This window comes from Borostomias antarcticus (genome assembly GCF_949987555.1).
Source record: "Borostomias antarcticus genome assembly, chromosome: 1".
NCBI lineage: Eukaryota > Metazoa > Chordata > Actinopteri > Stomiiformes > Stomiidae > Borostomias > Borostomias antarcticus.
The window spans coordinates 17,620,849-17,644,820 of record NC_140234.1 but is presented as its reverse complement, the minus strand read 5'-3'; the positions used below and the strand labels follow the sequence as shown (position 1 = coordinate 17,644,820).

Genomic DNA, 23,972 nt, shown 5'->3' with positions numbered 1-23,972 from the left:
ACATACTGTACATACTGTACTAAGCATCCACAAGCTACATTTCATCTCACACTGAGTGTAGCCTATTTTTTTAGGTTTTGAAGAATTGTCTAGTTGACAATAACGTAACTCTTCTATCTAACGTTATGGCTCTAGCCATATTTTTTGCAATGGATATAAAGTCTGCCCGTGCAACGAGCTTTCAAATCCATACCTACCAAAATTGAATGACCAGTCAGCATTAGCTGAACTAAGAAAATTGCTGTTTGACGTGTCAACTTTATCTGACAATGGGCGAGTGAAAATGCGTCCTTACTGCCTCACTGTAGCCATTGCCAGAGGTCTCTCATCAGATTAACATAGCGTCTCCGATGATTCACTCATGACAATATGCTAATGCGGATGACGCACATGTTTTTCCCCCCCGAATAATAACGAGTAACTCTGGATATAATTTTTTTTTCCATCACATTATCTGTGCCTTTACGAATAATATATCTGTATTGGGGCACATCCCTAGTGTGCATGCACGTGTTAGCAGGATTACGCAAAACTAGCAGACTAATTTCCATGAAACTCGATGGAGGGGTGTAGCATGAGCCAATTAGAATCCATTAAATATTGGAGCGGATCCGAATCACGGGGTGGGTCCATGAGCCGCCCAAACATGGCCAGCCATTCATCTCCATTCAGTTTTTTGGACTTCATTCTTTGTCAATGGGGGAAATTGAAACGACCATATCTTGAATTGGGAAGATCATCAAGACACAGGGGTTGTACTGGCATAAAGCTCTCAACTTAACAAATGCAGCATAAAGCTCTCAACCTAACAACTGGCCTCAGCCCTTTCAGATTTCAGCCTTTTGTTCTTAAAGCCTATTGATTCACAATCCCCTGCCTGTCTCTAGTCTCGTCTTACTAACACCCCACTCGTGGGCTGTACCTTGACGTGGTGAGTGGGCTTCCAACTAAACAGGTCTTGCTTCTCTATACAAAATGTCTACTCCTGGACTTTTCTGAATCCACAACATGCTGTGTTATTCAGTTTTCAGTTTCTATGTGTTTTCAGATGTTGTGTTATGTTGTTACTAATGATGTGATTGGATATTGTGTTTGTAAATATTGGTTTACAATGCAAATGTATGGGTATTTTTACAATATACATTTTCAAAGCCCGTTTTCTCAAAATGAGTTGATGATAATGATCTTTGTGACATCAAAACCACCACTTGAGTAGCACCTACATACACCTAACTGTCCAGTTTTCTTCCAATCCATATTCTGAAGGGTTTGTCCAAGAGGAATTGTTTATATCTCATTCATAGCCTGATTTATATAACAGTTTATCCCTAAAACATGGCGAAAATTGGTCTTTTTATGACTGTTGACAGTATTTTCTGATTTCTGAAGTGAAGAAAAGAGATATCAAAAATCCCTCTTGGACAAAGTTTTGAATAGGGATATGTGAACAAAATGAAACGAATTTTGAATCTGTCTTGAACCAATTTTAAAAATGTATATGCCGAAATTATGCAAATTGGTGCATATTTAGCGCATATAATGCCTAATTTGCATATTTATCCATACGATTTCAGAAAACTTGTAATACAAAAAAGATGCTCCTTAGGGTACCTAACAAACTGGGGGAGTTTGATGGTGATACCTATTAAGGATTTTTTTTTTTCTATTCACCTGGGGTGTCTCCCCTTAAGGTCTTGGCTTGAAATGGGTTTCCCTTTCATTTTTACAACTTATTGTAACAAGAAGTAATTAACCATCAAAGACACTGACACACTGTGACATCCAACCCCATCACGGGGTTGGCTGTCACAAGGTATGGGGTTGGTTGTCCCTATAGTTATCAATGGGGTTTCAGTAAAAAAAAAAGATTTAAAAAAACGTGTAACTTTTTGTTTTTTTATGCTACACACACCAAATAAGTTTTGTTCCAGCTGATTATTTGTTTGAAATATCCTCTGCAATGATAAGTAAAATGAAGGAATTTACAGTACTGAAAAAATGTAGCCTTTATTAAAATTTAACATTGAGATTGGAATAGATTAATCTCCATCAAAATATGACCAGGAACTTTTGAACTATTTAGATACAACATTGTTTTCTAATGAGAAACTAAAGCAAAATTGGGTCTAATCAAAAACACCTGAGAAAATATGGACTATAACATGTTTGCCATGTTGTCCTTCTGAAAGGATTTATCCCCATCAAAAAGAAGAAGCCTACATGTCCAACATTTTCTAACAAGCAACTTGAGCAACCGGGAGTCAGTGTATTACTGTATGTATGAATATTTATTTTCGTGTCATGTCCGAGGACCCATCCCTTACGGGATTATAAGACACCATAAACAGTAAACAATAATTAACTATATCACATACACTTCTCACAGTTTGTAAGCTATGCAATGTATCCAAACAATAACAGAAAATAAATAAATAAAAATAACAGTCTTTCGTCAAAATCCTAAATAAATGCATCACATATAAGTTATCTTTGTTCGTTTGTCCCAAGCTTTCTCTAAATATTCTGCAAGTGCAAATACCCTATGATCAAACATCCATTTTAGTCTCTCTGCATCGCTCAACCACATCAAATTAATATCTCTCAAATAATTTTTGACGCAACTCATGATATAAGGGGTAATAAAAGACAAAATGGAACTCATTCTCAATATCAATATTACAGTAGATACAAATGCGCTCTTCTTCTGTAACCCCCCGATAACGTCCAGTTTCACTGTATGTGCACGTGTGACAACCAACCCCAAGAGCAGTGAGACAACCATCCCCAATTGACCTCTTGACAAACATTTTAAGCTAGCTACCACATGGTTTTAGCTTGCTAGCTAAAAGTTGACTCAAATCGAAGCTATTACCTTCGACTTTTTAACAAGTGTTGGATTTTTAAATGACTAATCACCTACAAGGGGTTAATACAAAAACAATACCAACAAGAAAAATTACTCTGACCCATAAAAATTACAAAATATCTCCTCACCTGAACCTTTTGTGTATGTTCCAGAAAATGACAAGTGCAGAAGGAGCAGGATGTCAGGCCAAATGTTTGATATCAACATGAGGTCACAGCGCCCTCTAGTGTGGCTGTAATAAGCACTGTGACAACCAACCCGTGTGACAACCATCCCCAGTCTCCCCTATAGTTAGCCGTCAGCTGCATTCACTTCCATGTATTTCCAAACGTTAAAACAACGGCAGTGAAAAATAATTAAGTAGCCTATGTTAAGTGCAGAAATACACAATGATCTATGATCCCCAGTCCAAATAGGCTACTATAAGGACAATGTGAGAAGAGACAGCTGCTGGCGTGCGATTGGTGGAGTCGTGGGATTATCAGGTAAAATAGCCTTCTCACTGCGTTGGGCAGACTTGACCACAGATTTGAACTTGATAGAGTAGGCCTTATGTTAGCTAGTTAACATGCGATAACTGGTTACAAGTCTAATTGCCTTTTTAACTTAGAAAATAGCTTTAGCTATGATCATCTTACATGCTGTGATCTTTATTATAATTCTCAGAGATTTACAGTATAAACATACTTCATATACTCCAAGACAGCATTTACAACACATAGAAGGCTGGAACAAAGTCATTTGCTGAAAGAATTACAGGGTAGTACTTTTGAGTAGTATTAGGACACAACATTTACTTTTACAGATTTGTAAACAAATTGTAAGTTGAAACTGAAAGAGTTTCAATTAAGTCATTATAAGCACTATTCATTTTCAGAAGAAATTGCAGTCTCTGGGTTTTCCTATGCTATTTAGCCATCATGTGTTTCTTGGTGTTCCTCTCAGGCCTCAGCAGGATGATGAAGCACTTGGGGGCAAAGATGCAGACCAACAGGCCGTAGCTGGAGGCCAGGATGGCAAAGATCTCCACAGCAACTGTGTACTTCCCTGGGGAGCTGACATAAGCTGGGATGAAGGCCACCCACACAGCGCAGAAGATCAGCATGCTGAAGGTAATGAGTTTGGCCTCGTTGAAGTTGTCTGGGAGTTTCCTGGCCAGAAAAGCCAGGAGGAGGCAGATGGTGGCCAGCAGGCCGATATATCCCATGACCAGGGAGAAGCCAACCACGGAGCCCATAGAACACTCCAGGACAATCTTGGGCCCTCGGTCACCTCTCACTCCTCTCTCTGCAGGTCGAGGGGGGTCCAGGGCCAGCCAGAACACACAGATCAGCACCTTTTAACAAGAGGATTCAAGCATGCATTTTATAATCCCGAAGACACTGAATGCTATTAGATAATTGGGAGCATATCACACAAATTGTCCATTACTCAGCACCAAGCGAAACATATTTTGGGTGTGTGTCACCTCTTGTTTTTTACCGGTGAAGGATAAGAACATGTAAACAACCCAGCTGGCAGCAGACCTACCTGTAGCATTGTGCAGAGGGAGATGCCCAGCCTCTGCTGTGTCGGACCCAGGTACTTCATCAGGTTCTCTCCAGGAAGTGTGGAGCGGAATGCCACCAGAACCACCACAGTCCGGCTCAGCAGGCAGGAGATGCACAGAACAAAGCTGATCCCAAACAGGGTGTGTCTCAGCATACAGGACCAGGGCTCCGGGCGGCCGATGAACGCCAGCGCACACAGGAAACACAGCTTGAGTGACAACAGGAGCAGGAAGCTCAGCTCTGAGTTGTTGGCCCGAACCTAGACAGAGAAGAGTCATTTATGACATGAGAGAAACACAGAGATTTCAATACCATCACATCACCACACAACTAGCTTGTGTTCCTACCAGTGGCGTGTGTCGGTGACATAAGAACGTTATTAGGGTGGCAGTTGTTAGTGTTGCCCCGGCAACAGAGATAATGGACAGGATAATGCCCATGATGTCGCTGTAGGACAGGAAGTCCACCTGCTGAGGGATGCATGCAGTGTGGTCTGGGTTGGACCAGAACCTCTCAGGACACCTGCTGCACTCCACCGACCCTGAGAGAGACGGGCCACAATCAGGAGTTCTAATTAGAATCAGAGTCCGAACCAGAGACAGACTCTAATATCATAATCAGGAATCATAATGGTATAATGATGATACACAGGTTAGAGTCAGAATTACCTGTGGTGTTGCTGATCTCTCCCTCAGCGCAGGGCAGACAGTCGTAGCAGCAGACAGGCTTTCCCTTCTGTACAGCCTTCCAGGTGCCAGGGGGGCAGGGGTTACTGCACACAGACACAGGAACCTGGGAGAGAGGAATCCTGGCATCATTATCACTGATAGCATCACAAATCATAGCATAATATACAAATACTTAGAATACTTTTAATTGATGACCCTTTCACTTTTAAGCCTCATAGACATGATCTGGTGAAAAAGTTGAAATTGGAGTTAGGTTTTTATTTTCGGAACGAGTCTTGTTTCTCTCTTGATGTCAGACGAAGACTGGTTGAAGTGACATTCTTGCCTGTTCTTGACTAAGTTGATCAGTTGTACATAAATGCATCAGTTCATTGTCTTAATATGTTGGATACTGTGTATCATCGCATGTTAAGGTTCATGACAAACTGTAGAGCCCTCACCCATCACTGTATATTGTACTCCAAAGTCATTGGCCTGCTCTGTCAACATGACGGCTTGTCACTGGTATGTTTTTATCTGTAAGGCCATGGACTCCACTGCTATTTATTTGCCTTTCTGTCCCTAAAACATGGCACTCATGGGTTATGGTCTCAGGACTTATTTCTTGTGACTGTTTCGGACTGAGTTGGGAAAGAAGGCCTTCATGTTTTCTGCACCATCTGCTTGGAATAGCCACCTAGTTATTTTAACTTAATTTAAAGGCATTATGAAGTCCATGGAATCTGAGACCATTGATCATATCTAATGTTTTAATTGATTATAGGATTGTATTCCCATTGCACTTTTGTTGTATTGCACCATGAGCGTGACTGTGAGTTTTAAGTTGTGTCTGAAACCACAACACATGTACTGCTGCCCTTCTTGGCCAGGCGTCTCTGGTAAAAGAGCTTTTAATCTCAATGGGACATACCTGGTTAAATAAAGGTTAAATAAAAAGAATAATAAAAAATAAAATCTAGACACATTCGGGCTCTATGGACAGTGACATTTTCCTCATTTTCTTCTGTTTTGTAATTCTGTCTGTTTTGTGAAGATCATCTCCAGCAATCTTACCTCAGGTCCTCGGCCCCCACCCCACATCACTCTCTCCATGTCCATGTGAAACTGGCCCTCGGATCCCTCAGAGGACACAAAATGGCCGACATGGACAAACTCCACCCTACCCTGTGGGGTCACGTGCCAGTTTATGATGTCATAGGAAGCAGGCGGGTCTCCTTTCTGGTCGAAGTGAACGGGCTCTCCCATAGGTGTGGAGAAATTAACCCCCCTCAGGTACCGGACGATCTGCAGGAGAGATTGTAGCAAGATGCAGAATTTGCAGCACTCACAGGTTCCTCAAAACACTAAAACCATCATGTCATGATATTGAAGACAGTGACTTTAGTTACATCTTTCATATTGCCTCATGCTCTCTTTTCTTTAGTTTTGACCTGCATGGTCAACTTACATTTTTAGGCTGCAGCTGTCTGATATTGGGACACTGGCCATCGGGGAGGGGTCCCTGCCCTGGTTGGCAGGCCAGCATGTCATGCAAGGCGTGGGCGATGGCGTACACAGCTTTATACACGTTATAGGTGCCCCTCAGCTGCGACACATCAGCATACTGACTCTCTCCCTCGACTGCTTGTATGATCATTTATATTTGCACAGGAAAACACCCAACAAGCACAGGAGTAAGTCAAGTAAGATCATTCTGATCATCACAGAATTCTGTTCGTGTTTTAGCTCACCTATGACTTCCAGCCCTGAACATCGTTGCCTTGATACAGGGGCCACTCTCGGGCCGTCTTCCAGAGAGCACTCAAACATCGTTTCCCAGAATTCTTTGAGGAAAGGGTCATAGTATGGGGAAGATCCGCCAGGCTTCAGCCGGGTCAGGAAAGGTCCCAGGCCGGGGATGTCGGCTCTCCGCAGGGCGAACCCGATAGTGCCCACCAGTGAGGGGAGGTTCTGGGGGATAGAGAGGGTGGTGTAGGTGACCCAAGTCTCAGTGGCTATCCACTGCTTATCTGTTATGTTCCGACGGACCACCTCCTCCAGAACAGCCTGCAGAGAGGAGGCCAAAATATAGGGACGTAGAGATATCGACCAGTTTTATGTGAGGACTAAAAAAAACATGCTCTGCACCAAGCAGATCATTAACATGCACATGCAGCAGTGGTGCTATGCCAAAATATATAGAGCTTGAGTCAGAAGAAGATAGAAGGGTACACTCAAATCTAATATATATATATAAATATATATATATATATATATATATATATATATATATATATATATATATATATATGTCAAATATAGATTCTAGACCTTACACATGAAAAGAGCAAAAAACGAATCTATTTCTTGTGTGTTCCCTGCTATTTTCATCTGACCTCTTGTACAATATGTGGCAACTGTGAACAGATCAAATGAATGGAAGTACACAGAAACATTGTTTATCAGGAAAAATAACGTTCACCTTTAAATATTTGTCGCTGGCGAATGTCACCACGACAGTGGCGGACGACCTTTGAATGGTGTCAACAATTCTTCTGATCCTTCTCTGAGAGTGGACCTTGGGGATTGTTAAATTGAGAGAGGAGAGGGCGAAAGAAAGACAGAGAGAGAGAGAGAGAGAGAGATAAACAAACAAACAAACAGGGAGAGAGCAGACTGACAAAGCCACAGTATAGACAAACAGAGGGAGAGGCTGAGACACAAACAGAGACAGATAGAGAGACTGAGACGGGCAGAAACAAATCATCCGACTGTACCTCGGGGACGATCTCTGAGTAGGCAACACACACTTCAGATCCCCTGAGCTCCTCCAGCAGCATCTGAACCCCATACTTCCCATAGTCATCGTCCCCAAACACCAGGCCCACCCAGGTCCAGCCCATCAGGACCAGCAGCCTGGCCATGGCGCGCGCCTGGAAGGCATCGCTGGGCACCGTACGGAAGAACGAGGGGAACCTCCTGCTGTCACTCAAACAAGCACAGGAGGCAAAGTAGCTCACCTGAGGGAGAGGTAGAGAGAGAAGGAGTGATAAAGGGCACTTAGGCCAAAGACATGGAGTTTTAATTAATACGAAAAAGAAGGATTGGCATCAAACTAGAATTGTTACAGAAGAGGGAGGTGGAGAGAGGGAGGAATATTTAGTGTAGCAGACACAGGTTGACAGTTACAGCAGTTATACCATCTTATTGTAACACCACTACAGCTCACCATGGGTAAGTCAAACACTCCCAGAGTCTGTGCCATCACGATGGTGGGTGAGGAGCTAGCGGTTCCGATAATGACTGGCACCTCAGGGGCTGTGCCACAGTCTGTGCCCGATACAGAAGCCTCCTGCCCAGTCACCATGTCCAGGGCTAGCCCCAGGGCGGTGCTCTCGGAGTCGCAGGAGTCGGCTGCCAGGTAGCCTAGGGTGAGGTTTGGCAGGAGAGCAGGGTTACGGTTCACCTCCTCCACAGCAAAGATCATGGTCTGGAGCCAGCGGTACCCACGCTGGTAGAAACTGGAGCAGGGGAGAACATTATGGGGTGAGAGGAAGAGATCGTGTTACTACAGTATGCAAGTGTAACGGTAGTACTCTCGTCTGCATTGTGTTTCCTTCGTTGGACCCATGTTAAGGGATTGTCCAGGGTGGGACGTGAAGCTGCAACCTTGTGCTCAAAAGTCGGATGTGCTAACAACTATGCCAAGTGAGATATACCTATCAGCAGGGTCGTTACATCCTTCATATAGTAGGGGAGTGAGTTTCACCAGCTGCACTACCTGGGTAGATTACACTCACTCCACAAAGGTTTACGAGGACTCCCGATTCACTCGGTTACACAAATGAAGGCACATTGGAGGAAAAAAGTGAAAGGAGGATCAAATTTGAGAAAAAAGAGAGAAACCACTTACATTGTACAGGTAGCATTGCTCTCCCCGCTCCTAAACTCCTTCTCAGGCTCCGGTGCTCCCACATGGACAGCGAAAAGGCCCCCGATGACCACATCTCCTGCCCGATAAATGCTGCCTGAGGCGGGCTTAGCCATCAGCTGGCAGTGCCCCCCTCCATCCAGCCCCAGCACCTGGATGAGATCAGGGAGGCAGCCCAGCAACCACAGCCAGACAGAAAGGCACATCACCTGGGGAGAGTCCAGGAGGGAGAGAGGCTGAGAACCATCACACAGAGGTGGAGCAACACAGCACCTTTTGATAGGATTAATATTCATCAGACACAGTTAGGCAGAGAGACTTACACTATAAGAATCAAACGTTCACCTTCCCCACTCCTGAAAGCATATACTCCACACAACTCCACACAACTGTGAAAGAAGCCTTGTATTGAAGTGAGTACAGAAAGAAAGAGATGCTTGGGGTGTCCTACTGTCAGAGTGAAAGATAGAGAGGTAGAGAGAGAGAAAGAGAGGGAGAGAGAGAGAGAGGGGAGGATGGATGTTCAACTGATATAGGGATCAATTTGCCCCTGGCTAGATAACAACCCACGGCCACTAGGGGGTATGCAGCAGCAGGGGGGGCAGGTAAGACAGATTGGAAGGATGGGGTTCATTTGAAAGGAGAAGGGGTGTGTGGTGTAACTTGTTACAATATGCTCCTGAAAGAGGCTTTTGACATCCTGGGCATAGCATTCTGTCAATTATCAGGAGATGGATTGGTACTGGTTATGTTCCATCCTATTTTAAACATGTGTTTTTTTCTATTTATTTTATGTTAACATGGTTCAGTCTCTCATTAAAAAGTCAAATCTTGTCCCCACAGTGCTCACAGTTTTGAATACAGCTGGACCTCAGTGCTGGTGTCAATAAATTCATATTTCACGACTAAATCATGGGGTTGCATTCATGGAACTGCCTTTAATTGTTTCACGTCCCACCTACAAGACAAAACCTTTTCAGTGCAGATTGGCAATCTTTCATCCTCCTCTGCCTCCCTGCCCCCTGGGGTCTCCGAAGAGTCAATTCTAGGTCCTACAGTAGTCTACTGTATTCTCTGTGTACATCCCACAAGGATCCAATGGATCAATGAATAATAATATTATTCAGAAACACGGCATCTCCTTCCATCGATAATACTCAGCTGTGCCTCCCATTAAAACAAAATGAAAAATGCTCCCTGAAGCCCCTGTTCGACTGCCTTGAAGAATCATGGATATACAAAAATGTTCTTATGCAAAATTCAGTCAGAAATGTGCTTTGGTCAATGGTGCATATAACATGGAGACAACATTGGACAGGGTGCAGGGATGAGATGAAACAGTGCAGAGGCAGGACAGTGCAAGAGTAGTAGCCTAAAATACGAATGCAAAAATAAAAACATTACAAAATGGAGTGTGGTCAGTGTACAGTTACAGTATGCAGTGAGTGTGCCAGGTGTAACTTGTACGTGATGTTTAGTGTGTGGCGTGATGTGAATAAATGTGGTGTGTCCTACAGTATGTACAGTAGGCTACATTCAATCGTATGTATTTATCGTACACATCAATCTTATGTATTTATATATATTTACACATTTAAATATACACATTTAAACATGACACAAGTCAACCAATGTGCTTTACAAGTGACAGTTAGGACACATAGAAACATGGAACAGACAACAGTTTGCACAACATGGAACAGACAACAAATTGCACAGAGTTCAGGTCAGGATGAATCAGGAAACGCTAGAGAATAAATCTAAGTTTTGAGCTGGGATTTAATGGACTCTATCGAGAGGGCAAATCTGATTGAGGTAGGGATACTGTTCCACAGTTTGGGGGCTGCAACAGCAAAAGCACGATAGCCCCTGTGCTTGAGATTGGCCTTCCGTACTGTAAGTAGCACCTGGTTGGCCGATCTAAGGGTCACACAAGAGTAAGGGGTGAGAAGGTCTGAGATATAGGAGAGGGCTTTGCCATTGAGTGATTTGTAGACGAAGAGAAGAACCTTAAATTCTATCCTGTGCGCACTGGTACCCAGAGCCAGGGGAGGGAGGCAAGGACAGGGGTAATGTGGTCACGTTTCTTGGTGCCTGTTAAAAGTCGAGCAGCAGCTTTTAGGACTAGCTGCAGGTGGGACAGGGCCGAGTCCCAGTAGTTGAGTCTTGAGAGTTGCAGTAATCTAGTCTAGATGTGATGAACGAGTGAATGACTGTTTCTAGATCTGGGGGAGAGATAAAGGGCTTAATCTTGGCAGCGGTGCGAAGTTGGACATTCATTCAGCAGGCAGCTCTGACGGTCATGGCAAGATATCAAAACCTAGTTTTTAGCTGTTATGGGATATAATTTTCTTGGGCCAAAAAGAAAGAAAGGCAGTGAGTGCGACTGATATAATAAGCTACAGCAGATGGAGACCAAGTTGGTTTATTTCTAATGAATGCGATGAGTTTGTGGTTATGATTTTATTGGAAAAACAGTGAACTTATCTATGCCATTAGTTTTGGCGCTCGAAAGCCCTGTGATTCAATTACAATCTGTTTATCTGAAATACATATTGATTTTGTGTTACGCCTGAACAATCTGCCTCCCTCACTTCTGAAATGATGGCTGCGCCCTTGGGTGACGGAGTCAGGGGTGTGGGTAGGGGGGGAGGTTAGAGTCAGAGGGGGACACGAGCCTTGTTGATGAGGCGGGTGGCCGTGAGGAGGCAGCTGTCTCTATGGCGTGAGGTCTTGGCCCTGATGGACCACAGCCTCCCGCCAGAGGGGAGTGGTGCGAAGAGACTGTGACTGGGGTGGAGTGCAGGGCCTGGAGGGAAGGCAGGTTGCAGCCAATCACATCCCTTGGATCACTATCGTTCTTCACTAAACCACACGTAAAAAAAAAACTTGGTGTTGTTAAATTCCGATTACCTAGCGTAGGTAGAAGTTACAGACGGCATATTTATAGGTTAACATGTCAGGATTGAAGGGAAAGAACAATGGCACAACAGCACCCTCCTCTGGTTAATAGTAAGAGGTGCATGATAACGATGAGTCCTAGAATCCTAAATCAAAGCAATTCAAACTTAACTATTTTATATAATTTTATTTATGAAAAAAGGGCCAGGATTCCTATTATTTTATATTATGCAAAAATCACTATAAAGCCATGTAATTAAAGACTCCAGAACAGGAGTCATTACCTTGAAGGTCTGTATATTTCCACAGTAGAAAGTGAATGTCAGCATGCATTTGAGAGTCATGTCAATAGACTAGAACCTCTTGTCGGCTGCTGACTTGGCCATGAGGTGTTTCTTTGTGTTTTTGTCTGGCCTCATCAGAATGATGTAACACTTGGGGGTGAAGAGGCAGACCAGCAGGCCGTAGCTGGAGCCCAGGATGGCAAACACCTCTGTGGATGTGGAGTACTTCCCTGGCGAGCTGACATAGGCTGGGACGAAGGCCACCCATACGGCAAAGAAGATCAGCATGCTGAAGGTGATGAGCTTGGCATCGTTGAATTTATCTGGGAGTTTCCTGGCCAGGAAGGCCAGGAGGAGGCAGATGGAGGCCAGCAGACCGATGTAGCCCAGGACCAGGGAGAAGCCTAGGGCAGAGCCCTCGTCACACAGAAGGATGACCTGGGCGGTCTCTCGACTCACTAGTCTGCGCGGGGTGGGCGGGGCCACAGCCAGCCACACAGCACAGATCACCACCTGGGGGGGAGGAGACAGGCGTGGTCCATCAACATTTGTGATCCAACCCTGATATGCGATTACTTAGTAGGATTTTCCTAAAAAATGAAGTATGGACTATGGAGTCATACAAAAATAATCACTTAGGCCTCACTAGAATCATTGATGGTGTGTTTATCAACAGAGGCCCCTACGTCTGGCTGTATTTTGTTGTTGTTCATTATTCGGGACGGGGTGGTGGGGGGTATAAATGCCATATCTGTGGAGAGTGCAATCAAACTGACTCAAAGTAAGAAGCTAAGATAATGATAGATCCAGAGCCTAAAATACCAAAATATAGCGAGGCAAAATGCCAAACTGACAAAGCTTGTTAAAAAACGAGAGTTAATCTGGGGTTGGCATTCACCCACTGGCGAACACTGAAGCAGAGGATGAGGATGAAGAGTGACAGAGTTGGCTTGTTCTCTGTTAGAAACGGGAGAAAAGCCTATCTGTGCTTGTGGATCAGTTGAGCTCTGTGGTGTTATTAGTGTGTGGGATGTTGCTCATTTCTCGCTGACGTGCAGATATGTGAAAATGTGAAAATCTGTCTGACTTGGCAACAGCGGTTAGGGGGAGTGGGGAAGGAGCAGGGAAAAAGTCAAAACACAACTGACAAATCCTACTAATTCGTAATAATTATTCATTATTAATACCTTTAATCAACAAAAATCTATGCTTGTTCGAGACAGACAGTGGTGCAGTAATGACTGAAGAGGTGGGTAACAGCTAATGTCCTGCAATTGTAAAAACATGATTGATCTGTGTCCATGGGAAGTAGGTAGGTAATAGTCCGTACAGCTCTCTATTCCCTTGACCTCACCACTATCTCAAATCTCTGTCATGGGCAGCTTACATCACTTTCTTACCTGAACCAGTGTACAGACGATGATGATGGCTTTCTGTTGGGAGGGACCAAACCACTCCATCACAGCACTGCCTGGAAGGGTGGTCCTGAAAGCCATCAGTACCACTATAGTTTTCCCCAGAATACAAGAGATGCAGAGGACAAAGGTGATCCCAAACGCAGTGTGGCGCAGCATACAGGACCACTCAGAGGGCCGGCCAATGAAGGTGAGAGAACACAGAAAACACAGGGTCAAGGAAAAGAGCAGCAGGAAGCTCAGCTCAGAGTTGTTGGCCCTGACGATGGGGGTGGTTCTGTTGTGGGCGAAAATGAGGATGACCGTGGCGGTGCAGCAGGACCCCAGCAGGGCCACAGCTAGCAGGGTTATGCCCATGGTGTCGCTGTAGGACAGGAATTCCACCTGCTTCGGGATGCAGGCAGAGCGCTCAGCATTGGACCAGAACTCTGGCAGACAGCGCTCGCACTCAATGGCATCTGAGGGAGAGAAGACATGAAGTCAGAGACATGGGCTTCTGGGATCCCTCAGTCTATCTGGCATTTGAACAGAGCCATGGCCTTGTTTGAATTCTCTAAAAATGCATCCTTCCCTCTTTGAGGTAACCTCTGAGATGACATGATTGGATAGATCAAAATATGTGCTTCTCTACATAGCTGCTGCCAGCGTCCGGTTAGCGATGTTCCAAGGAAAAGGGGGAATCACCTGTGTGATTGCTAATCTCCCCAGCTGTACAGACCAAACAGTCAAAGCAGCAGATAGGGAAGTTAGGTCTGATCGCCTTCCGGGTGCCTGGGAGGAAGCTGCTGCTGCACACTGAGAGGGGAGTCTGAGAGGCAGAGAGACACACTACACAGGTCAGAGTGGACCATTCAATAGATAACAATAGATAAGGTGCAATATTAGAAAAATGATGTAGGACAGGTGATAGTTAAACCCTTTTCGCCCAAATCCCATTCTTGTCAAGTCTATCTCACAGTTATTGTAGTTGCAAAAAATAAATAAATATATAAATAAATATATAAATATATATATATATATATATAAATATATGTGTATATATATTTATATATATATATATATAAATGTGTATATATATACACAGTACATGTACCTGTAGTTATATAGCAATAAAAAGGATCACACAACTTTTTTAATGGGGTAAGCGTATTTCTTGTAAGTTGAAACTACTCAAACCTACTGTGTTTTGGTTGCCATTCCATACGATGTCCCTCTCCTGGATCTGCAGATTCTTCCTGCTCAAGCTGTTTGTCTGGTCAAACATGCCCACGGTGACAAACTCCACCTGGCCATCAGCCCTCTGCTGCCAGTTCACCAGGTCATACATGGCCACCGGGTCCCCATTCACATCCAACTTGGTCTCATCACCAAATGAGTTGGAGAAGCTCACATGCTTCAGGTAATGCAGCAACTATGGAGAGATCGAGAAGGGAAGGGACTATATGGTGTTAAAAAGGAGGCTATTATAATCAACTCAGCAAAACTAGGCTTTGTAAATGGTGCTCTTCGAATAAAAAGTGCCAGAGCTCCCAGTGGTAAGTACTGTACCTGCCAAGGCTGCATGCTATCTGTGCCTGCACAGGCCTGCTGAGGAAACGCCCCCCTGCCTGCCTCACATCTCCCCATAGCCTTCAATGCGTGGGCGACGGCATACACAGCCTTGTACACATTATAGGAGATCCTCAGCTGGGACACGTCAGAGTAGATGCTCCTCACGCTGCCCAGCTGCTCAGCTCCAGAACACCGAGGCTTACTGTTCCCCTGACGGTTCCCCTGACCCCCAGTCTGGCCCAGGCTGCAGCCAAACAACGCCTCCCAGAAGGGGGGCAGGAAGGGGTCCTGGGGGGTGTCTGGGCTGGAGGGGTGCAGGCGCAGGAGGAAGTCCTGCAGCCTGGGGATGTGCGCCCGGCGGATGGCGAAGCCCAGGGAGCCCTGGAGGATGGGCTGATACCGGCTGGGGGTGGAGAGGACTGAGGCTGTGCTCCAGGCCTCGCTGGCCAGCCACTGGATCCCTGTCAGCCCCTGCCTGGAAAGAAATACTAATAGTAAAATGGCATGATACTCTGTATAACTAATTGAATGCTAACTAAAATCATCCACAGTTGGAAGAAAGAGGTGCTACCTGAGGGCTTCCTCGAACAGAGCTCCAGCATCCTGCTCCAGGGCAAACACCAGAATCACCCGAGCCTGGGAGGAATGAATACGGGCCACAATGGCAGCCATGGCTTCCCCTGCATGGTCCTTTGGGATGATCTCATGGAGAGCCACACAGGTGCCCAGCTTCTGGACCTGATATGATAATGATTGCCATTTAGAAGATCCTCTTGTACAAAATACTTTTGTGAATGTCATCAGTTTATCAAATAAAATTGAAATGGATGTTTTCCTGGCTGAGCGGCAATTTAAACTCTATCAATGTTCACTCTTGTAGGAATCGTGGGGCAAGAGTCTAATTCTACCCCAGTGTTGTTACCAATAGAGTCACATGACTCACCTCCTCAGTGAAGGTCTTGGCCCCTCCTCGCCCGTATGCATCATCCCCAGCAACCACACCCACCCAGGTCCAGCCAAAGTGTTTGACGAGCTGCACCAGAGCATCCACCTGGAGAGAGAGAGGGAGAGAGAAACAGAAACAGTGACAGAGATATAATGAGACAGATGGAGATACGATGAGACTAAACACAAGCTCTAAAGTGTCTTAGTCTGGAGGCTCTAAGGCGTGGAGGGAAGGCAAGCTCCGGGGCTCTGACCTGGAAGAAGTCACTGGGCATGGTCCTGAGGAAGGCAGGGAACTCAACCTTGTTACTGAGACTTGCATAGCTGGAGAAATAACTCACCTAAGAAAGACAGAAGCCTTGACGATAAATCACAGCTCCAACAAATTCTACATTTTAATTTATTCACACTCTAGGGTCTCAGACAGAGAGACATGAGAGACAGAGAGAAAGGGGCAGAGAGATAGAGACAAAGCCTACAGTACCTGTGGCACATGGAAGACGCCCAGGAAGCGAGCCACGACCAGAGACTGAGTTGATCCTCCATCTCCGATCACCACAGGTACAGAACCAGCACAGGAGCCACCCTGCCCTCTCATCCCCCCGCCCTCATCCTCCTCTCCCCCCATTAGTTCCATGGCAGCTCTGAGAGCATGGTAAGGCGTACTGCACGAGTCATAGATCTTATAGCCCAGGGTAATGTTGGGCAGCAGACTGCCATCTCTGTTGATCTCTTCGATGGCAAAGATCATTGTCTGCATCCAGCGGAACGTCCGGAAGTTAAACCTGGAAGAGAAGCAGGATGATGTGGAGAAGCGGGAGAGGAGGAGGAGGAGGAGGAGGAATTAATATCTATACCCATCCATATGTATCAATCTAACCACAACAGTAACACCTGGCTAGATCACCAAATGCAAATCAATCAATCAAAGCTTTATTTGTATAGCGCATTTCATACCCAGAGGCAACACAATGCGCTTTACAGAGAACAAGGGAGGTGAGCATACGACCCACCTCTACATATTCCAGAGGGAAGCAAAAAAACAGTAATCACCTGGGGGCCAGATAAGTGAGCTGAAAAAAAATTCTTCCCTGACCCCTCTCAACAAGGCGATCAAGCAAGCTCCTGGAGTATGTTTGTCTACCGGCTAAGAACATTTATAAAGCAGTACATTACATTAAATTACATTTCAGAGTAAGAGAGGCTAAAAAAGCATCATAGGAGAGACATGGCAAATACTGGTGTGTGTTTGCTATGGCCCAGGCCTAAAGCCGGGAGTGGGCTGGTGTATGTCTGTGTGTACGTGTGTGTGTGTTAACTAAATGCTACGACATCCGTATATCAGTATATCTGGCTCCCCCAGGGTTGTGACTAGAATCCATGACATCCGTGGACTAGGAGATGATGCCACTCACCCGGCACAGCGTGTGGCTGCAGGCTGGGAGGTGAAGGCCAGGTCTGGATCCACCACCGTGTCATGGAGAGAGAAGAGGCCCCCCAGGGTGACGTCCCCGGGCCTCTGCAGCACCGGGAGGGACATGGAGCCTGGGATCAGACTGCAATGCTGGGCCAGGGTCTGCGTCTGGGCCCGGACCGGGGTGAGGAGCCCCCAGCACAGCACAATTGAACCCAGAAGCCCTAGCGTGGACCCTTCCGGCTCAGACTTAAGAAGCTGCATTCTCTTTAGTACAGCCTCACACAATACACATTAACACATAAACACAGAATCCAATACTATTTCAGGCACCAAATGCTTGGTGTATCACATACTGTGAATACAATTATGTGTAAAGTGTTTTATTTACATGAAACTATATCTCACCACCAGCTTGGTCATACCCTAAAGTCCAACCAATCACAACCCCAGAGTATGCAACCCAATGACCCAATCAAAGGGCTAGAATATAATTTTCTTAATTAACCTACTTTAAACCCTGCGTAACAGACAATGATTAATAGTGAAAGCCTTAGAGGAAGTATTGTATACACTCAATTTCCAACTAATACGGTACATTATTTAACCAGTTCAGTTACCAGTACCTTACCATTACTGTATTCCATAACCAAACAGAGCTTGTCTGCCACAACACACACCTACAGTATCTGTCGCAAACATAGTGAAATACCATATACCCTCTGAGCTACAGTATAGCACCTACAGAAACACATCACACCCGCAACCCACACCCTCCCACTCTTGATGGGTCATGCCCAACCCTGCCCTTTATATGTGCCTCCTGCATCCCATCACCTCCTGTTAAATATCCCATCTCCCCGTGGACGCTCATTGACGGAAAGACAGCAGTCGCTAGGTTCACAGCAGGTAGAGGCAATAACAGGAAGAGATGCATACCTGACCATAATGGAAAGCGACACGGGCTGTTTTTCACAGCCAAACACTATTCTGCCTGAGTGGGCCCCACTGATCCTTCAGTGATGTGAAGAGACAGTGGACCCCCTGCTCACCTCCCTGTAGACAAGTGCCTACCAACTGCCCTCTCTCACTCCTCTCTCTCTCTCTACCTTCCTCACGCACACACACACACACACACACACACACGCACACACGCACACACGCGCATGCACACACGCACGCACGCACACACACATACACACACACACACACAGAGTTGAGGGGGTAATCTTATGGTACTGTAGCCAGTTATTACATGACATTCCATTACAGTCATTAAGCTGACACTTTTATCCAAAGCAACTTAAAATAATTGCATTTAATGTAGGAAAATCCAATGTACTACTACTTACCAGAATTCACAGCTGCATCTCGTTCTAAAACAAGTGACTAATAACATAATCTAGTGCTGAAGGCAAAGTGCAAGAATAGCAATAAAAAAATATAATAGGCGCTTAAGAGGGAGAATCGTGGTAGTACTTCTTGAAGAGATGAGTTTGAGCCTGCAATAAAAGATGGGCGACTCTGCTGTCCTGACGTCAGTGGGCAGTTCATTCCACCACTGTGGGGGAGAAGAGCCGTGACCGTGTCGATTGACCGCAGGGGCCTCGGAGAGACGGGGCAACCAGTCGCCCCGAGGTAGCAGAGCGTAGTGGTCTGGAGGTGGTGTAGGGTTTGACCATGGTCTGGAGGTAGGAGGGAGCTGTTCCTTTCATTGCCCTGTAGGCTAGTACCAGAGTTTTAAACTGGATATGATCTGCTACTGGGAGCCAGTGTAGGGAACGGAGAAGGTTGTGTGGGAGAACTTGGAGTGGTTCAACACCAGGCGAGCAGCAGCTTTCTGGACAAGTTCCAGGGGTTTAATGGCTGACGCCGGGGCCCCAGCAAGGAGGGAGTTGCAGTAGTCCAGGCGGGAGATGACAAGGGCCTGGATAAGCACCTGCACCGGTGAAGGGTGAATCCTCCTGATATTGTAGAGCAGGAATCTGCAAGACTGTGTGATGGATGTCATATGTGCGGAGAACGACAGTTGGTCATCCAGGGTCACACCCAGATTCCTCGCAGTCCGAGTTGGCATCACCACTGTGTCTTCAAGCACCCAGTAATGCGTGTCTCCACTTGTGTATCAAAAGGGGGAAATGGCAGGACCAGTTTGGTGTCATCGGCGTAGCAGTGATAGGAGAAGCTATTCAAACGAATGACAGACCTCAGAGATGTAGTGTGAAGGGGAAAAAAGGAGAGGACCCAGGACAGACCCTTGTGGAACCCCTGTAGTCAGACTATGCGGTTCCGACATCCACCCTCTCAATTTCACCTGGTAGGAATGGCCCGTCAGGTAGGATGCAAACAAGGAATATACAGAGCCAGCGACGCCTTTCTCCTCGAGGGTGGAGAGGAGGATCTGGTGGTCTACCGTATCAAATGCTGCTGACAGGTCTAGGAGTATCAAGACAGAAGAGAGAGTTCTCTCCGTACTCTCACGGCATGCACTGACTCAGTCACTGCAAGGAGCCCGGTCTCTGTCGAGTGGCCAGTCTTGAACCCGGACTGGTGGGGGTCCAGGTGGTTGTTCTGGTGGAGAAGTCAAAAAATGACACGTGGCTTTGCTCTTTGATCCATTCCCAACACTAGAATACCGACTTACTAAAGATGACAAGGATTGTGAGCTACAGTACTCTACTACTGCCACTGGAGGTTTGGTCCTGATGTCTGCCAAGGTTTTTTTTTTTTTTTTTTTTTACAGATTATGAAAGTATCAATTGCAAGCTTACAAATGATGTACTATGCATTGAAATCTGCACATATTTGAAGAATATGATTTCTGTGAATGTACATCTGAAATCACTAAGCAGAGAAAAATGGCTTCAAAGATTCTGAGCTGTTCACATTTCTCACAGAACATGGCTTTTGATGACAAAAATTGCCAATTTAGTGATCCTGACTATTTAGTTTGTTGTACTTGAATGCATTCTTCACAACTTAAATTTTTGTAATATGAAAAAAAGGAAAACAGAAAAAAACAAAAAAACATATTTTGCTCTTCTAGCACATTTTCAGGACTACAAACCTCCAGTGGCGGTCATGTACATTATGGGATGAATGTTACTTGTCTGGAATCCAGCTCTTTCCCTGACTGGCATGGCCTCTCAGTGGGGTTGGGCATCTTTAATCCAACAGATTAATGACTCATTAGACCCCAGTGTGTGGGATAATATGCTTTGGTGCTTAGGAACACATCATTAGCACCAGCCCTGCAGGCTATGCTTTATGGAGGATAAAGAGAGAGAGAGAGAGAGAGAGAGAGAGAGAAGAGGTTGAAAGAGTTGTGTTGTGCCACCCCAGGCTACAGTTGGCCTTGCTTCACAGTAATGATAGATAGATAGATAGAGAGATAGTACTTTAATGATCCCCGAGGAGAAAATCTGTAAATATAATAATGTGTCCCTATGTGAGATAGAGGGAGGACCTGACAGAGAGGAGAGTGAGAGAGATACGGAAGGAGAGGTGTGTTGCGGCGCAGTTAATAGGCTCACGCGTCAATGTCCAAGCTCAGTTAGTACACTACCTAACAAAATCTCCCAGGATGCTCTGCTGTCAGAGGGGGTTAGATTTGGCGGTAATGAAAACCGGTTGAGAGTGGAAAACACTGAGATGGTGACGGTATCAAAACTGTCCTCTGAGGATGGACGGGAGGAAAGAGGGGGGGTGGACGGGCAGACAGACAGACAGACAGACAGACAGACAGACAGACAGACAGACAGACAGACAGAGCCTACATACAGAGACTGTGGTACAGTAGTTGTAACAGTATGCATTTGTTTTAAACTTTTTTTTTTAATGTGTTAATACACTACAATACAGTCATTTAGGAGACTCCTTTATCCAAAGTGACTTAAGACAATAAGTGTATTCAACATTATAGTCAAGAGAACTACTAGTCACCATGAATCATAATCATGTGGGGCAGCACATACAGATGGGAGTAAGTAAGTAAGTAAGTAAGTAAACTTTATTTATATAGCGCCTTTCACAGCAAGAATGCACAAAGTGCTTCACAATACAAATAACACATAAAAAGGAAGAAAGAGCGACATACAAAATGCAATACAACATACAAAATACAGGCAATTATGACATACAAAATACAATACCAGGGGAGGGGAGGGGGGAGGGAATTACCATACAGGCAGCCAGCCTCGACAAGCAGCCATACAAGCAGGCGCGGCCAATATCTTGACAGCACTGTACTGTAACGAGGGAAAGGGGGGTGGGGGAGGGGAGGGGGGGGTGTGAAAGGCGGGGGGATGGAGTGAGGGAGGGCAGGGGAGGGGGTGGGGTGAGCCCTTGGGAGTAGTAACCTGACCCGCGGGATCTCAACGCACCGTCTGCGTCATTCCGCACCACCACTCTCATGCCCATTGAGGGAGAAGTAATACTACTCATTGACCCATTGCTGTAGCTCATCTGGCACATTAGATGAGCTTACCTTGTTCTCAAACTCCTTGTTCTCCGTCTGGTTGTAATTTAATTTATTACCAACAGCCTATCTATCTACAGTATCTATCTCTGTAACTGACGTCAGGTCTATGTCTGTTAACTCATATGGAACAAGGTATCGGGACAAGGAGAGGTTTAACACAGTAAGCTACTGTAGCTAACTAACTAGCTAGCCAGCAGAGTGTTCTCATATGGAACATGGCATCAGGACGAGCAAGCTAGCTAAAGGAGCTGACTAGAGATGTGTTTGAAATGGTTCGCTCACTCCCTATTCCCTATGTAGTGTTACACATATAGTGAACAACATAGGGAATGATTAAATGGTTTTCGGACACATGGAACGTCATTGCATCGGATATTCATGGATGCAAGCAAGCAGACGCGCCCAGTATCATGTAAACAACCCGAGCACTGATGGCAGCAGGTCGAAATATCAGGTAGTATTAAATTACATTACAGTCATTTAGAAGATGCTTTTATCCAAAGCGACTGACAATAATTGCATTTAACGTAGGAAAAGCCAATGTACTAGGCTACTTCTTGCCAGAACTCATGCGCATCTTTTTTCTAAAACAGTTACCTTGAAAGAGTAATCTGATTACTGATTACTCCTTTAAAAAGTAATTGTGTTACTTTAGTGATTACTTGATTTTAAAAGTAGCTAAGTTATATTACTAGTTACTTTATTACGTAGTTACTTTTTATAGTTTGAGTTTGTGTCAACTAAGGACGACAAGAATATTAATGTTCATTGTACACGCTGTGCTGGCAACAAAATACTGTCCAGTTTCAAAAACACTATGTCAAATGACTGTCCTTATGGGACTTTACTACCCACACTTGAAGGGGTATGCAGAAGACCCTGGCTGCAAAAGACACCCTCTCCAAGATGACTGCAGGCCTTCCAGATGCCAAAGACATCACATTACATACATACATACATACATACATACATTTTTGCACTGCACTATTCATGGAATGGAACAGAGTCACACCATACTGCAGTATCAGTAACATTTAACAAGACTTTACTTTTGAGTCAGTAACATGGAAAGGGTGAATCCTCCTGATGTTGTAGAGCATGAATCTGCAGGAGCGTGTCGGATGTGATACAGTATGTGCGGAGAACGACAGTTGGTCTTCCACGGTCAGACCCAGATTCCTCGCAGTCCGAGTCAGTGTCACCACTGTGTCTTCAATGGTGATGGCCAGGTCCCGGTGCGGGCAGCCCTTCCCCGGGAGGAACAGCAGCTCAGTCTTGTCCAGATTGAGCTTGAGGTGATGTGTCGTCATCCACTCCGAGATGTCAGCCAAGCTATGCGTGTCTCCACTTGTGTATCAGAAGGGAGAAATGACAGGACCAGTTGGGTGTCATTGGCATAGCATAGCAGTGATAGGAGAAGCCATGCAAGTGAATGACAGAGCCCAGAGATATAGTGTAAAGGGAAAAAAGGAGAGGACCCAGGACAGACCCTTGTGGAACCCCTGTAGTCAGACTATGCAGTTCCAACATCGACCCTATCCATGTCACCTGGATTCAGTTTCCATGTTCAGTTGAATGATAAATTCCAAATAAATGGTTATAATTCTATTGATGTGCAAGTTTGGTTTTGCCTGTAGCTCTGGAGGTATAGAGGCCGGATGGGGATCGGAAGGTGTGCCAGCACAACCGTATATCACAACTTTTCGTTCCAGAAAAAGAAATGTAATCTCTTGAATCGCTCTACACAGAGCGTATTTCATAACAATTTCGCTCTGGACTGGACAAAAGTTTAACCCATGTATTTCTATGGAACGCCGACTGCCCCACAGGTCAGACGTTTTTCGGCACAACAGCTGCATATCTAGGTTTGTGCGAGGGTCTCGAGGTCTGGAGCTGCACCCGATTTCATTCTTAACAGCTAAATTGAATGATTAAAATGTTTGAGACCCGAAAGTAATCCACCTTAT

General features: G+C 45.2%; 1 protein-coding gene across 1 annotated transcript; it reads right to left on the bottom strand.

The window, feature by feature from the left end:
- Positions 1–3,773: 3,773 nt before the first annotated feature.
- Positions 3,774–17,657, bottom strand: LOC311314135 (uncharacterized protein; the record flags this gene model as incomplete). The annotated part of the gene is made up of 21 exons (XM_084444469.1): positions 17,527–17,657; positions 16,596–16,896; positions 16,366–16,452; positions 16,110–16,217; positions 15,738–15,904; positions 15,164–15,641; positions 14,796–15,026; positions 14,300–14,423; positions 13,601–14,073; positions 12,277–12,713; positions 10,923–10,935; positions 8,998–9,251; positions 8,314–8,605; positions 7,862–8,104; positions 6,836–7,151; positions 6,553–6,725; positions 6,159–6,389; positions 5,085–5,208; positions 4,764–4,957; positions 4,397–4,675; positions 3,774–4,202 (listed from the first exon to the last, which is right to left on the bottom strand). Exons 1-21 carry the CDS (start codon positions 17,649–17,651, stop codon positions 3,774–3,776), a joined length of 5,079 nt encoding a protein of 1,692 aa, XP_084300595.1. The 5' UTR covers positions 17,652–17,657.
- Between the last annotated feature and the right edge of the window lie 6,315 nt (positions 17,658–23,972).